The sequence below is a fragment of the Oryzias melastigma genome, linkage group LG4 (genome assembly GCF_002922805.2).
Source record: "Oryzias melastigma strain HK-1 linkage group LG4, ASM292280v2, whole genome shotgun sequence".
NCBI classification, from domain to species: domain Eukaryota; kingdom Metazoa; phylum Chordata; class Actinopteri; order Beloniformes; family Adrianichthyidae; genus Oryzias; species Oryzias melastigma.
Genome location: NC_050515.1, coordinates 21,443,850 through 21,460,334, shown reverse-complemented (window position 1 = coordinate 21,460,334; position 16,485 = coordinate 21,443,850). Strand labels below are relative to the sequence as shown.

Sequence of the window (16,485 nt, the reverse complement as noted above, 5' to 3'; positions counted from 1 at the left end):
TCCTCTGCCGCCCGCCCCCTTCCACCTCTTCCTGCCGCTGAGCGCCCGTCTTTAATTAGGGGCGCCTGTTCTCTGCGCCGCGGAGTGGAGCACGGGGAGGAAAGGTGGCAGAAACGAGGGCAGGGGAGGTTTTCTTAAGACGGGAGCGCTGAGGGTCTGAGAGGAGCGAGCGCACCGACACGGCGAGCTACGGGGAGGAATTAAGCCTAATGTTAATAGTGATGGCTTTTCTAATGTCTTCTGACTTCGCTAAGAGCGGGAGATTACGCTGGGATGGGCACGGGGAGTGCGGGGTACATGGAATGACCGCAGGGGTTGGAGGGGCACGAGGAGGGAAGCAGGGGGGGTTGTGGCTGTAAAAACAATGATTGCTTTCCATCAGGTTAGGCCTATATTCTACAGTTCGTTAAAACAATCCAATTTGCAAACGGATAATTATGCATTAGCTCCTTTTATCTGCTGGAGGGAGAGCGGTGCCAGGGCTTGATAGCGGCACCGCCGCCTGCCTCCACCTCTGCAAATTACCCGCTATCTGCACTTGTTCACCATCATGGCTGAATTGGGCAATCAATTAACCCCCACCACCCCCACTCCCCCTCCTCTCCCTTTGCTCCTCCACTCAGTCTGAATGCCTCTCCTGTGACAGCAAGCAGCATGCTGCCACTTTGTCACGGGATGGGGTCTGCTGCCCTCTGCTGGACACACCATGTAACAGCAGTCGCCCAGAAATGCAGTTTGGGAGTCATTTATGAAACATGACTTGCAGCAGGGGCTGCACGGTGGCGCAAGTGGTTAGCGCTCTTGCCTCACAGCGAGAAGGCCCCGGTTCGACTCCCGGCTGGGACCTTTCTGTGTGGAGTTTGCATGTTCTCCCCGTGCATGCGTGGGTTTTCACCGGGGACTCCGGCTTCCTCCCACCGTCCAAAAACATGCTTCATAGGTTAATTGGTGACTCTAAATTGCCCCTAGGTGTGAATGTGAGAGTGAATGTGTGTGTGATTGAGGCCCTGCGACAGACTGGCGACCTGTCCAGGGTGTACCCCGCCTTCGCCCTTCAGTAGCCGGGATAGGCTCCGGCACCCCCGCGACCCCGAAAGGGAAGAAGCGGTCAAGAAGATGGATGGATGGATGGACTTGCAGCAGAACCTTAAAAACTAAAGCTGAGTTACTCATTCAGCAGTATGAGCCGATCGGTTATATATTGACACAGATTCAGCTTATTATCACCAAATGATCGAGTGTGTTTGCTGTGGATTTGAGAGAGGATTCAGAGCTGAATGTTTATGTCTTTCAACTTTAAACTGTCCTTTGGGTTATTCTAATCAGCAGGATAAAAATTAGGGATCCAATTCCGATACATTTGATTTTGAGTATCTGCTAATACTGAGTCCTGATCCAACACTTTTGTAACACAAAGATTGTCCCCTATTTTTCTCTTATTCACCCGTCACTTAAAACAATTTTTGATCACCTTTTTTTGGATCTTGTACTTTCTAGATTATCAGCCGTCTTTCTTTCTCTCTCTGCCAGCAGCACAGAGAGAACCACTCTCATTAAAAAGAAACAAAACTCTGGTCAATTGCTTTTGAAATGCCTAAAGTCCTTTTAGTGTTCAAACTGCACTGCTCACAAAAATTAAAGGAGCACTTTAAAGAAACACATTAGATACATCAGATCTCAATATGAAGTTGGATATGTATGCAAATAACAACAGGGCAGTGTCTTAGGAACAAAAGGATGCCAAGTCTTTTAATGGAAATAAAAGTTTTCAGCCTACAGAGGCTCAGTTGCGTAGACACCATGAAATCAGAGTGAAATGAAGATGTGGCAGGCTAGTCCATTTTTTCCCAAAACACAATTTCTGCAGCTCAAAATGCTTTTCAGTATCTTGTGCGGCCCCCACGAGCTTGTATGCATGCTTGACAACGTCGCGGCATGCTCCTAATGAGACGACGGATGGTGTCTTATGACATTTCCTCCCAGATCTGTGTGAGGGCATCCCTGAGTTGTTGTACAGTCTGAGGAGCAACCTGGCGACGCCTAATGGACCCAAACATAATGTCCCATAGATGTTCTATTGGGTTTAAGTCAGGGGATGGTGAAGGCCATTCAATTGTTTCAATTCCTTCATCCTCCAGGTACTGCCTGCATACTCTTGCCACGTGAGGCCGGGCATTGTCGTGGATTAGGAGGAAACCAGGACCTACTGCACCAGCGCAGGGTCTGACAATGGGTTCAAGGATTTCATCTGGATACCTTATGGCAGTCAGAGCACCATTTCCTAGGCAGTAGAGGTCTGTGCGTCCCTCCATGGATATGCCTCCCCAGACCATCACTGACCCACCACCAAACCTGTCATGTTGAACCACGTTGCAGGCAGCATAACGTTCTCCTTGTCTTCTCCAGACTCTTTCACGTCTATCACAGGTGCTCAGGGTGAACCTGCTCTCGTCTGTGAAAAGTACAGGGCGCCAGTGGCGGACTTGCCAATTCTGGTGTTCTTGAGCAAATGCCAGTGGAGCTCCACGGTGCTGGGCAGTGAGCACAGGGCCCACTACAGGACGTGGGGCCCTCAGGCCACCTTCATGAAGTCTGTTCCTGATTGTTTGGGTAGAGACATTCACACCAGTGGCCCTCTGGAGGTCATTCTGTAGGGCACGAGCAGTGCTCAGCCTGTTCCGCCTTGCACAAAGGAGCAGGTATGGGTCCTGCTGAGGGGTTGAGGACCTTCTACGGCCCTGTCCAGCTCTCCCAGAATAACCACCAGTCTCCTGAAATCTCCTCCATGTTCTGGAGATTGTGCTGGGAGACACATTAAACCTTCTTGCTGCAGCACGTGTGGATGTGCCATCCTGGAGAAGTTGGACAACCTGTGCAACTTCTGTAGGGTTAAGGAATCGCCTCATACTGCCAGTAGAGATAATTATCAAGCCAAAATCAGCAAGAGTAGAAAACCAGCTGACAAACTTGAAATGACCTCCACATGTAACACCAGTCCTGTTTTGAGGGTTTTCTAATTGTTGCCACTGAAGTGCACCTGTTGTTAATTCCATGAACACTGAAAATTCCATGAACACTGAAATTGATTAACGAGGCTCTCAGCTGCTCAACCAATCAGAACATTATCAGACTGGTCTGTCTGAGAAAAGTGTTTAGAGTGTTTAATAAGGAGTTCTATTTCATCCCTCTTGACTGCCAGAGGCGGTGTTTCAAACACTGGATGATCCTTCTTGCGTGTGCGTAGTTAAAGAAAAAAGTTGACGACAAAGTCACCTGTGACCCATGTGAGGCTGTAAAGTCACGTGGCGCCAGGAACACGGTACCAAACCTCCTCACGAGATGCAAGGAACCCGAGAGACCAGCTCAGTGGCCTTGTGGTAGAGTGTCCGCCCTGAGATTGGAAGGTCGTGGGTTCAAATCCCGGCCGAGTCATACCAAAGACTCTAAAAATGGGACCCAGTGCCTTCCTGCTTGGCACTCAGCACTAAGGAGTTGGACTGGGGGGTTAAACCACCAAATGGTTCCCGAGCGCGGCTGTGTCTGCAGCTCACCGCTCCCCCAGGGGATGGGTCAAATGCGGAGAACAAATTTCACACACCGAGGTGCGTGACAAATAGTGGGACTTTAACTTTAACTTTAACTTCATAGAACCGTAGTTACATACGTGACTTTTATATTACAGCCTTAAAACATCCATAATCCTATTTTGTGGATTTCACGCATCACAGGTTATTTAGGAAACATCACCATAACAATACATGGAAGATTTGTTTTCTTGAAATGGTCTTAAAATTACTCAGCAGGCACTTATCCCACAAACAGCCAGTTTGAAAGAAAAGCTTCAATAGTTACCAAAAGCTAAATCCTAAACATAAACCAAAAATTCGCCTTAGACATGAAAACTTTGCAAAAACAGAAAGTGACTGCTGCATTAGCCCAAAAAACACTATAAAATCTAAGGATTTTGGCTTTTTGTTACTAGAAAAACAGCCCTCAATCCTTCAGAATAACTCGTCTGATTAGATTGGTTGTGTGATTGGAGGAGACTGATGGACTGTGGTCTGCTGACTGAGCTTCTCGGGCCTTTGGCTTCTAGTTCTGCCAGAGGTCTGTTCCAAGCTCCAGTCATTATCTGAGTGACCAGCGCACAAAATACATCCAGACCAAACGGGATGGAGGTGAACATGAAGGAAAATGGAGAAATCAAAGGAGATTTCCTGCCGCTCAACATGGACGGTTTAATACTTTTAGTGGGTCTAGTAGATTTGGAATATTCCTGCTTGTCGGATCAGATAAATTAGGAAAACGTTTTGTTTTCATGTCTGAATTCTTGATTTTGGGTGACTTCTGTAATAAAAAAAAAAAATAAAAAGATTTCTGGCGCCTTACTTGTTCTTGATGTCGTGGAGGAAAGCCGCCTCAGCTTGTGTCGTCCGAAAGACACCAGCTCTCTGGAGGGCGTCCTCCTGATGGAGGCGTGCATTCGGCTCCGTGGGGAGAACTTCACGGCTGACTGGCCCCCTCCTCTCTCTGACCCTCCACTGTGGAGACCATAAAGGGGGAGACATTAGACATTATCCAGAAATACTGTGCTGCCACCTAGAGGTGAAAGATGAAAGTGTTTTTTTTTTTTTACCTGCTGGAATTCCTCCGTATAATCTTCATCCTGCTGCGAAGCTTGAACCCCCCAGGTGAGGCTGATGGAGGGCAGGCCCGGTGAGGTGCAGCTGGGGGGGCATGCCCGGCTTTCATCCCTTTGCTGCTTTTCTCTGCAGTCCAGTGGAAGGCCGATCTTCGAGGAGCTGCTGCTGCGGCGCCCCCTTCTGCCCCTGAGGGGCTCTGCACTCCGGCCTTCCACCTGTAGCGGTTATAAACCGAGAGGCTCCCCGAAGCGCCCTTCTTCAGTTTGGCAGGAGTGTTGGAGGCAGGTTTAAGCTTCCTGGTGGCCTCCCCCTTCTCCAGGGATCTCTGGGGGGTCAGGGATTTCGGGGATGGGGGCTTCCGGAGGACTCTCGCTTGAGATCCGGCAGAGCAGACCCATTTGTACTTAGAGATCTTAGTAGCCGAGCTGACTGGGCTGAATTTTCTCGCTACTTTCTTGGGGGGAGTTCTTTTACTGAGTGGAACCACTGCAGCCCCCGCAGACACAGATGCAGTGGCAGCTCCAGCTTTCTTCAAGGGGGGAGAGGTTTGCCTGGAGTCGTCTTTTAAGGAGTCCTGACTCTTTACCCAGGTGAACTTTGACTTTTTCTGGAAGTCCGGGTGGGACCCGCTACGAGACGAGACGCTTAGACGTTTAGCAGAGAGATCAGGAAGAGCTGGAACTGCGCAAGCAGCTTTGAGAGGAGCTGAAGCAGAAAGGTTCTGGTTCTGGCGACTGTTCGTGGTTTTGGTGAAGAGGGAGGGTTTGCTGCTTTGAGCACTGGCTGACGAGTTGGCCTCGGATGAGGGGGGAACCTCCGTGGAAGCCCTCTCCTTCTTTCGTGGCAATAAAACATCTCTAGCTTCAGCGGTTTGCTGACACTTGGGAGCTTGGTGAGGCAAAGACGAACTCACTGGGCTCAGACTTGGCTTTTTCTTTTCACCCTGAAGCCCCGCCGCGCTCACCTTCTTCTTCTGGAACAGTGAGGCAGCACTTTTGGTTGGATTAGTCGGCACTCCTCTGCTTTGACTTGGCAGAGGGACGCTGTGAGAAGTGGACTGATGGCTGAAGGAGGAGGTGGAGGAAGTGCCCGAGCCCTGGGGGCTTTTATTTTTTAGAGAGTACGTCCGCCTCCAACTTCCGCGGTTCTGAGCCTCGTATGGCTTCACTCTGGAGCCACGATGGACAACAGACGAGCCTCTGGTGGCTGCTGAAGTTTCTGGGCGCCTCTGCTCGGCTCCTGTAAAGGGTGCGTCTCCATGGATACTCTTGTGTTTATTGATGAGATCTGAGAAAGGGAAGAATGAACACTGTTGTCTTGTTGTTGTTGTTGAAAAACTGCATAATTTAAAAAGACCACCGGGAAAGCTTTTACAATGAATCAAAAGATGATTGGAGAGAAACTTTAAAAACAAAGGCTCATCCTTTGTCTGAGATTATAAAAAAGTTGGAAACTACTACAGTAAAATTTGGTCAGAACTTAAACACATCTTAAAACAGTCCAAATGGTTCATGGCAGGAGCCACATTTTCTCTTTTATCCTTCCATTCTGGCTCTTTGGCTTTAACTGATGAATCTGAATACATAATAATAGGTTTGTTAGTAAACGTTTGATTATTTAGTTTTTTAATTCTTATTATTATTTTATTATTGTGGGATTTTACATATTTTGCTGCAAACATACTTTCTTTCAAAAGATTTGTTCTTTTGTAAGAATGGTTTATTATCAAAATAGGTTTAAAGCTCATTTTGTTATTTTATGTGTAGTTTCTGTTCAGAGGCAAAGATCTTAAAGTAAGTAACAGCAGGATGATATTATTTGACAAGCATGTTTTATTTTGAAAGAAACTTGTAACTTGTGCTGTCAAAAGCATAGAAATAGCATAATATAAATATAGCACTGATATAATTGAGGAATAGTAAATATTTATAAGATTTTTTTTTATAAATGAATGGCTTAATGGCCACAAAAAAACAAGTAAAGTTTATTTCTCAAATAGTGAGGTGAGACTGCCGTTCTCGCGAGAATTGGATCAGTAAGAAACTGAACCAAATGGCTATTTTAGCGTTAGAGTGTAGACCCCTGGTTTATAGGTACCGTTCAAAGAAAAAGGAAAAAAACACGATTATAACGCAACAGCGTTTTGTCGCTAACATTATCCTAACCCCGGATGGCGTAACGGCGGGGGTGAACGTGAGGCTGACGGTTCACATCAAAACAACCCATCTACTCCATTTTGAACTCCTCCAGAATCAATCTATATGATAAATCGATGTCTTTTAGTCACGTCTTGTAATTATCACAGCCATTATTTATCAAATAAAACAGCCACTCACTCTGTAGAAGCTCAATCTGCCTCTTCAGGGCTTCTCTCTCCTCCATGTTTGCATTACATGTGACGTTGATTCCATTGGCCAATCAGAACTCGAATCCTTTAACACATGATCCGCCCTGATCTATGGCTTACAGGTTTCTGCAATGAAAAAAACTCGATTAAACTAAATATGTTAGCGGGGTAAAAGAAGAAAAACTACTGGGATATATAATAATTTATATTTGTTGTTTGTGTTGGTTGGTGAAATTAAAGCATTTCGGAGACGGGTGTTATTCCGATAAAATCTATGTTTGCAGACATGTAGGGGCTGTTTGGTCAGATTGGTAGAGCAACTGTTACCCTGAGTTTGTGGTTGTATTCTATTTCAGATGAAGACCGTATTTAGGCAATTTTTTAACCTTATCTTTTCGAGTTTAATTCTCTTGGCTCAATGTATGGGACGCCGTTTAGCCTGTAAGGCATTGGTGAGGACATATGAAAACCCATGATGACCCTGACGTTTTCCAGTCAGTCAACAGATTTAAATTAAACAGTTCCTGGACGTATTCTACGACTTAACAGTGAAAATAACACCAGTGCAGTGTTATATGTGTCGAATTTGACGTTGACATATAAAAAAAAGACGCCTCAATTGGTGTCACTGTTGTTGGAGCTCCGTGAAGCGACAAGTGACGCCGCTTTGAAACTGAAATGAAACCAAAAGGGAAGTGAAACTACCCAACAGCTGCTGTGACGTTAAGCTAAACTTTCAAGTAAGCGAGGCTGAACGAAAAGGTAAACTTAAAAATGAGCTCCGTGGCGGACTCTCGTCCAGTGACGTCTTCGAATCCCCTTAAAGTATCGTGAAACTGTTAGCTTAACTTTTAGCGTTTGGGTTCCTCGTTTTAAGTCTGTGGAAGTCTTGTTGCTAGTTAGTTAGCTAGCTAGGTCGTGTTTGTCAACAATGAGTTGTCGTTTTAGCTTGTGTCAGTTTTGACCGTGTTTCTGTGCTTCACCGTAGGGCTCAAGATGACAAGTAAAAACTACCATTACTTCATAGTAACGAAAAAGCCTCGCAGCGTATTAACAGTCAATCCTGGACGTCTGTGCTACATGACGACACAAAAGTACAACGCACAACAGGAGACGACGAAGCATCCCAAAACTCTCTCCGTCCATGCTTTTGACTCGTTCACGAATATACCTAAAGACGTGGAGATCAGCTGTCTGGAGGAGCTGAGTCTGGAGGACGCGCAGCTGCTGCTGGCAGTTCCTGACGATACTGAGAGGCTGAGTATGTTCTCTGATCAACCTGCATTCCAAGCTGCCCGGAGCCTCTCGGTGGGAACTGCAGTGACCGTGAAGGAAGATGGAAAAAATCTCCGGGGGGTCATTCGCTATATCGGGAAGCGGAGGGAGCCACCGTATCCTGACCCCATAAGTGGCACGTACTATGGGGTTGAGCTACAGGTGAAGAAGTGCTGTCTGAAAAGTTCATGTTTTAATTTCTGCAACCTGTTAAAAATATGTATTTTTTAGTGTAAAGTACAAAAGTTCATAAATCAATGCAAACTTTATTTAACTAATCCACAAACAGTTGAAAGACAGTACCTATCACTCTGCAAGGCTTCAAACTACAGTACCCATAATTCTCCAACACTTCCTTTCAATCCTTCATAGTTTACCAAAGTCGTACTGAAACCTTTTGACAGATCTTTATTCTCAATCTACAACAGAAAAAGCTATTCGAAGTCGGTAAGAAAAAACAGAATTCATACTTAAGTGTACAAGGCCATTTCAGTCCCCGTTGTTTCGTGATACAGACCCCACCATGTGTGAACTACACATCGTCAATATACAGTGATTGGTCTGAGTCAACATTTCTTTGGCAACCTCTTAGGATTGAGCTTGTTAGAAGACCACAACTCTACTATTGAAAATGAGTTTGACGTGAAGGAAAAACGATTTTTTTAAAAAAAGGCATAGCAGATAATGAATGGTTATTGTGACAAACAGAATGACTGATTGATGGCTGTTTATTTCTCAATAGAAGTCTATGTGATTTGACTTCTTTGAACCAGTGGGTACTTCCTATTTGAAATGGGGAGGGGGTAGGGGTCACTCAGTCCAGTTCTCTTATACAGTCAATGGATTTAACCCTCCCAATCCAACCTTTTAATGTTTAGTGTCATCCAGGGAGGTATTGTGTCCCATTCTCAGAGTTTTTGGTACGACTCGAGTATGGATATGTACTCGCGACTTTCCAGGATCGGGGCGGACACTCTACCACAAAGCCCAAGGCCACTGTATTGGTTAATAACAGACTTTTTAACATAAATTACTGTTATTATTACTCCATAAATGTTGTAAAGTTATCCAAAGAGAATCTGGTTCTTCACCCTGAAGCCATATTTATTGTAAATGTTCATAACTATAGAAAAAGCATATGTTTAAGCATACTAATGACTTGCTAAGTGACTTGTCTTGCTGTGCTTCTCTTCAGGGATCTGACCGAGGGAAGGCCAAAAACGTAGGGATGTATTCCCACGAAACGCTTTTTCAGTACGAGAAAGATTGTGGCATTTTAGTTCCAATCTCCAGAATCAAGCCCGTCGTCCCCAGCTCCCTCTCGCCTTCCAGAACCGAGCCGTCCGGGGCCTACAGTGATCCACAAACAGATGAGCTTTCTCCAGGAGACCGAGTCATCTACTTCATTGGTCCTAAATGTCGCAGTGGAATGGTGGTGGAGGTTCAGCAACAGAATGGGAATCAAATGGTTTGGATCTCCACTGTGAGTTGCTGTGTGACTATTTTTATCCCAGAAATCTTTGTTGGCAAACACAAATCACAGCTGATAACCATTATAAGACTATTTTTCTAATCCAATTGTCAGATTTTTTTTGTCGCTTGTTTAAAGCACATTTTTGCTAAAGGGTGTGTTCTTGCAGGGTTTGAAGATTTCCCTCTACAGCCTGTATAGTTTTGATGACATTTACTTTGTTGTTGGTTTGCTGATTCCTTCAGGACACGGATGAGATGGGACGGCGAGGGGGGGAAATTTGCATTCCTCTAGAAATGGTTTCTAAAGGAGACATTCCTGGAGGTTAGTTTGGCTTCTTTGATTCTGAAATCTGTCACACTTCTTCTTTTTTTTTTTAAAGGCAAGTCTCTTATTTATTTATCTCAGACATCACAGAGCCTGAGAGAATAGACTTTGACACAACACCGCCAGAGGATTACACAAACCTGGATGTGAACTCGATGGTGGAGGTGATTTTAGGTAAAAGAAATTCGTATGGAATAATCCGCTGGATTGGGAAACTTCCTGGCAGAGAAGAAACAATGGCTGGACTTGAGCTGGTACATCTAAATTAGTTCATTTTTCATTAGTTTGACAGCTAACTCACTCAAACCATTAGCTTGAATCATGTGGATTAAGCTCGAGTCTGATCAGTTTGTATGTCTCTACAGGAGGAGGACTTGGGTGTCAGCGACGGCACCTTCAAGGGTACCCGCTTCTTCAGGTGTCCTAACAAGAGAGCTCTGTTTGTGAAGCTCAGCTCCTGTCATCCCGACTCACGCTTTCATGGCTCGGCAGACGACCATAAGCAGGAGATGTCACAACCCGATTACACTGGTTAGTACAGAAAATAGCTTGCTGCCATTTGAAAAACAAGTAAGTTTTTCTTTAACTGAAGTAGTGTCAAGTTTATGTCTTGAAACTTAACTTAGTTGTCAGAGACTTTCAATACTTATTGCCAAATAACACCAACTTAAGTTTGCCTAAAGCTGAAGATGCACTAAAAACTCCATAATTTGTGTCAGAAATGGATGAAGACGTCAGTGGTGAAAATCTGGAAGTGGTTCCTCCAATCAGCGCAGAGCAGATTGACCATCTCCTGATTGGTCGAATGAAGGGGATCCAAGGACACTGTAACTCCTGCTACATGGATGCCGCCCTCTTTAGGTCAGGATGGTGAATTTTCACTCTGTTCTTATGCTAGTATATGTTTACACTGTACAGTTTTTTGTTTCCATAAAAAACACACACATTATTTGACTATTGAGGGAAACTGAAGTCGATTTTAAGACTTCCCAGAACAAAAATGGAAAGACTTGATTAATTTGTTTAGATCTTCATTTACCAGGAGCCACACTGCAACATTTGTCTTTTCTTGTCAAATTAATTTGTTTGAGAAGTTATGCACAAATAAGCCTTTCATTGACTTTGAGGGTCGAAATAGATGCTATCAAAAACAAGAAATCATAATTTTATCTAAAAAAAAAAAACATTATGAAGACAAAAAAGCTTTTATTTTTGGTTTAATTTAAAAAAAATCTAATATTTCCCAAAAATATATGGTTGGTTTTTAATCATTTTTTTTATTATTTTTACTTGTTTTTTTTATTTATTTACTTCCTTATAAGGGCACACAAATGATTTAAAAGTAAAAAATCAAATTGATCCATTCTGAAAATCTTTCTTTTTTAGCTTGTTTTCTTGCTCTTCTGCGTTGGACTCCATGCTGTTCAAAACCACAACCTCTCAAGATGCTCCGATCCAGAGGACCTTGTTGCGTGACATTGTTATACCCCTGCGCAGGTTCGTTCTTTAAACGTCTCGTTTGTTCTTGTTAAAGCAATGCTTCACATTTCCCGTTTGTTCTCCACAGTAAGGGCTTTGTAGAGTGTCGACACGTCATGAAGCTGCGGCAGTTGCTGCAGAAACACGGCTACAGTCGCTCTTTCACCACAGAGGAGAAGGGTTAGTCTGAAACTGAAAATAAAATAATAATAATAATAAACAGCTTTTTAGTTTCTGCAGTTCTTAATTCAAGTTGTTGGGTCTTGTGTCTTTCAGATCCAGAAGAGTTTCTCATCGTAGTCATGCACCACATCCTGGCTCTGGAGCCTCTGCTGAAGCTGTACTCCCCAAAATCCCTAATAATGCTTTTTTTTTTCACTACAAAACTTTCATTTCATTTCTATAATCTTTCTCTGTAGGTCAGCTGCTGGTAAAGTGCAGGAGAGTTACTGCTATCAGATTTTTCTGGATCAGAACCACTCCCTTGTTCTGCCGACTGTTCAGCAGCTGCTGGAGCACTCCTTTCATAACGCAGGACTAAAATTAGCAGAGGTGAGTGCTGACTTCTCCTTACATTATGTTAAAAAACAAGAATCCACAGTCAGAGGTGTAAACCTGCTTCCTTATTTTGAACAAACTGTCCAGCATTTAAAAAGACCCTTTCCGATCACCTTTTATCTATTGTAAATGTTTTCCCAGTTGTCTTTTTTTGGATTGTGTTGTTTTTGCCATAATCAACACAACTGCATTGTTTCTTGGACATAGTTTCTGCAGAACGGCAGGAGTTTATTAGGAATTCGTCTCTTGAGTTTTTTGCGGGACAGTTGGTGCGGTGCAACCCCACCCCCCCTTTCCCTTCTCCATTGCTGAGAGCTCTGAGCTACGAGCTTGTGGCCTGTTCAACATATTTTATATATCTTAAATACGTTCTTTTTCAAATTGCCTGTTTTGTCTACTTCTGGTTCACAACGATTTGAATAAAGAAATAATTAGAAGTGCAATTTTGTGCATACGTTTCTTCATATATATCCTCCATCATCAGAAAATTGTGACAAAAATATGTTAACACCAAAAACACAATTTTCATCAGAGTGGGTCTTAAAAGGTTTGAGTGGGACATGTCTGGTCCCATGTAACACAAAACGTCCAGTAGATGTCTCTGTTGGGTCATTCTCTATGCTCCAAACACAGGTCCCGTCCTGCCTCATCCTCCAGATGCCTCGCTTCGGGAAGAAATTTAAGATGTTTGACAAAATTATTCCCTCCCTGGAGCTGGACATCACTGATCTGCTCTCTGAGGGTACATTACATTCTGAGGAAAGTGCGTGCATCAATATGACGTCTCGGAGGATTCATCCTGTGGCGTCGGTGTGTTTCAGGGCCTCAGCAGTGCATCATGTGTGGACATTTGGCAGTTGAAGAGTGTGCAGATTGTTTTAAGGATCCCACTTTCAACCTGACAGGATTCAAGATCTTCTGCCACAAATGCTCCACTCAGGTTTGTGACTTTGATGGGGAAAGGTCAGCTTTTCCTTCCTGTACCAAAACTAAACTTTAAGGAAAAATAGTGTTTAATAATTGGAAAGCTTATGAAACAGATTGTCTTTCAAACTTGGGAAAATGGGGGGGGAGCAGAAAGGACTTACAGGTTTGAGATAAAATTTTATTGTAAAAACATTATTGAAGGCTAAAAACGAGGAGAAAACAGATCATAGCTTACATTTATGCATGGAAGCACAAGGCAAGATGAGCTCAACCGCTTTAAAACTCATTGATTTGTTTCATTTCAATGAAACTCCAAACACTGTGAGAGCGAGGTAATCAGCAAGTTTGCAGTTGTTTTTAAAGCATAAATGTGTTGTCTGGTGGACTAAAAATAAGAACTACACCAAGTGAGTGTGACATCACTCATAGAAAAGAACTTCAACTCCAACCAAATGAAGTCAATTGAGTCGCCTTTTTTTTTTATTTTTATTTTTTGTGATACGGATGCCACTGTGTTGGAGCCAGACGTGGTCAGTAAGCAGTGATTGGTCCGTTTCTGTCTGAGTCATCATTTCTATGGCAACTATTCTCACCAACCAGGAGTGAGCTTGATGGAAGACCACACCCCTACCACTTGAAAGCCGGTCACACAAAATCTGTAAAACTTTTCAAACGTTCAAAGTGAGAACAAACTTTTATCGAGGCATAAAGGCATTTTATCGAGGGGTCACTCAGTCCAGTCCTCAAAAACATCCCTCTAAATTATATGAGCAATGTTATCAGTCAAGCAACTGTTGTTCCCCATCCGACTGATGGTGATCATAAAATCATCAAACATCCACACTGAAATGTTATCCTCCACAAGCAGCTCACAGTCAGTGTTTGCTGAATTCACCTTTGGAACTCACACTTTGATTCTTTGTCTAGCATGGTGGTAGAAGGAGAGTAGTTTGGCTTGCTTTGCTCTTCTTAATTCTTTAAGATAGCACAATTGTCTAATTTGGTTTCTGTAGTAAAAAGCATTTCTGCCACAGGTGCACTCTCACCCCAAGCGGCGCTCCCATCAGCCCACCCGTCTGGAGATACCAAAGGGTTACATGGGCCGCAGCATCCCCCAGACGCTGATCAGGGACAGACTGGAGCTGTACGCCGTGCTCTGCATCGAGACGAGTCACTATGTCTCCTTCGTTAAATACGGACCAAACAGCCACGACTGGATCTTCTTTGACAGCATGGCCGACAGACAAGGTGAGCTCAGTTTGGTCCTTCTCAATTGGAGGTGCACTGGATCGATCGCTGACCGTGTTTGTGTTCAGGAGAGATGGATGGCTTCAACATCCCAGAGGTGCACCTCTGCCCAGAGGTCGGCACGTACCTTGAAATGTCTCCCGCCGAGCTGGCCAATCAGGTCCCTCGAGACATGAAAGGCGTGGCCAAGCGTCTCTTCTGTGACGCCTACATGTACCTGTACCAGAGCACAAGTATGTGCCTCTACCGCTGATAGGAAAACGCACTGGAAGCTCCCAAAACCAACTGCTTTGAACTTTTCTTCTTCATCTGTTAACTTGATTTCTGACCTGTTTGTCTGGAAGAAATACAACTTTAATTTACATTTTTGCATATAATCTACAAATACTTTTATGTAAATATTCTGCTGTGGGGAATTGATTATCCTGCCAAGGTAATTTATATCCAAACTGCTTTAGATTCATTCACAGCAGGAAGAACAACTGACAGCTTTCTCAGAGAAATTTGCACTAAACACAAAAATGCAACAAATGTTTTCATATCTCTAATTTCCATATTACTTGTTTTTACCTCAATATAGGAGTTTAAAAAGAGGGTTTCAGGCTACGATAAAACCAAATGAGTTTGGTTAGTAACTCTTAAACATGTTAATTTATCCTGAAAGCTTGAGCTTCATGTTTTTTAAATGAGTTATGGTGGATGGACCACATAGTTAATTTAGTTTTTCACCCTAGGAAATAAAAATGTCTTCTCCTGATGCAAGAATGTTCTTTCCTTTTCTGTTCCAATGTATCCATATAATACTGGGAGAAACCAAAATTGATCAGAATTGCACTCAAATGTCTAAGATATCTTTCTAAAGTTGAGGTCATCTGCATTTTTATACTTTGTTTTTTTTAGTTAAATATAAAAGTGCCTTCTTACTTAGGGAGTTTACTAAAGACTCTTCAATAAATGGACTGTGTTGATGCTGTTCCAACCGGAGTAGTGTTTTTATTTATTTATTTTTATAATTAAAGGGCGGAAGCCGAAAACAGCCTACCCTATTTTTTTTCTTTGACTGTTTTCTTATGATTTTTAGCATTTTTGCTAGTAATAACACTCTGGGCAATCTCCACCCCTGAGCTCCTCCTGAGCCCTCTTAAAGAGCCATTTGGACGATTTTTCACTGACCTCAACCTGGTAAGAGCTACACATCCTTTAGAAAAATAATACTTTGCTTTTATAATATTGGTATTTTATGATGAATATAAATAAACTATTATTTTTTTAGTTTTATTTTTTCCCAAATATGAACAGTTAATAACTTTTAGCAGAGGTTCACAAGTCTTCCTTTCAAAATAAAAGACTTCATGTTTCACATGGGATCATCTCGGTGGAGCAAATCTAGTGGTAGGTAGTGTAATGTCAGCAATGAAAAAACATATAGAAAGATTTTTAAACATTTGTGATGCTTCTTAGCCAGAACGTCATAAATCTAACTATCTGAAATTAAAGCAGAGCTAATTAACTGTATGTTTTTTAACACACTTGAAACACTGGAATTTGTCAAAATGTTTAGTTCTCGATTATCAAACCACTATGGTTACTGTGCTGTGATAAGTTATTTTCCTTTTTTAAACTCTACTTTACGTTTACTTTTTTTTAAACTGAAAGCTTTGTATTTTTCTTTAACCAGAGAGCCACAATGGAGGGGTAGAAGAGTCGTGGTTCTGGAGCCGCAGGTTGCAGACCCCTGCTCTAACCAACAGCATGGCTGCTCTCACCACCATCTTGGACATATTTCCATTCATTCTTGCTGATTCTCTTTAGTCACTGATCAAACCTAGGGCTATCCTACCATCGTTCCAACCTGCGTACATACACCTCTAGCCCTCTTTCTACGCTCTCGGTTGTTTTGGACTGTCCTTCACCTCCTCCAGCTTTTTCACCTCAGTTCCCCAGCGTTGCACACGAGTCCCTCTTACCAAAATTTTGTTTTCTTTTGTGCTTTTATTTCTTCTTTTCATTGTGCAGCAAAGACATATTCACCATAACCAAAGTCCTGTTGTAGGTTTTCTTCAGCAGTGGTAAGTACTGCTCAAGATCTTCCAGCACTACTTGATGGGACCTGAAACGTCTGCTTTGAAGCAACCCCCCCACCTCATCAGGATCATATGTAAAACAAGTCATGTGACATGAATGCTTACAAAGATTTCCTAGATGAAGGT

General features: G+C 43.1%; 2 protein-coding genes across 3 annotated transcripts in view; one reads left to right on the top strand and one right to left on the bottom strand.

Annotated features, from left to right (window-relative positions):
* The window catches only part of LOC112150692 (cell wall protein RBR3), a 40,267-nt gene extending 33,155 nt beyond the window's left edge, over positions 1-7,112 (bottom strand). The window contains exons 1-3 of the mRNA XM_024279155.2: positions 6,980-7,112; positions 4,637-5,930; positions 4,390-4,541 (exon numbers count right to left, since the gene is read on the bottom strand). Of these exons, the coding sequence (XP_024134923.1) occupies positions 4,390-4,541; positions 4,637-5,930; positions 6,980-7,025 (1,492 nt within the window). The 5' untranslated portion in view covers positions 7,026-7,112. The remainder of the gene's footprint in view (positions 1-4,389; positions 4,542-4,636; positions 5,931-6,979) is intronic.
* A 349-nt stretch (positions 7,113-7,461) lies between these two features.
* cyldl (cylindromatosis (turban tumor syndrome), like) lies at positions 7,462-15,259 on the top strand. 2 transcript variants are annotated; one of them, XM_024278961.2, is made up of 15 exons: positions 7,462-7,730; positions 7,979-8,427; positions 9,461-9,748; positions 9,982-10,060; positions 10,145-10,317; positions 10,429-10,594; positions 10,783-10,924; positions 11,450-11,560; positions 11,631-11,722; positions 11,819-11,882; positions 11,962-12,094; positions 12,734-12,842; positions 12,922-13,040; positions 14,062-14,275; positions 14,344-15,259. In XM_024278961.2, the coding sequence occupies exons 2-15, from the start codon at positions 7,987-7,989 to the stop codon at positions 14,526-14,528; spliced, it is 2,316 nt and encodes a 771-aa protein (XP_024134729.1). In that variant the 5' UTR covers positions 7,462-7,730; positions 7,979-7,986; the 3' UTR covers positions 14,529-15,259. The 2 variants fall into 2 exon arrangements, with proteins under 2 accessions (XP_024134729.1, XP_024134728.1); XM_024278960.2 differs by having other exon boundaries at positions 7,462-7,752.
* The last annotated feature ends 1,226 nt before the right edge of the window (positions 15,260-16,485 follow it).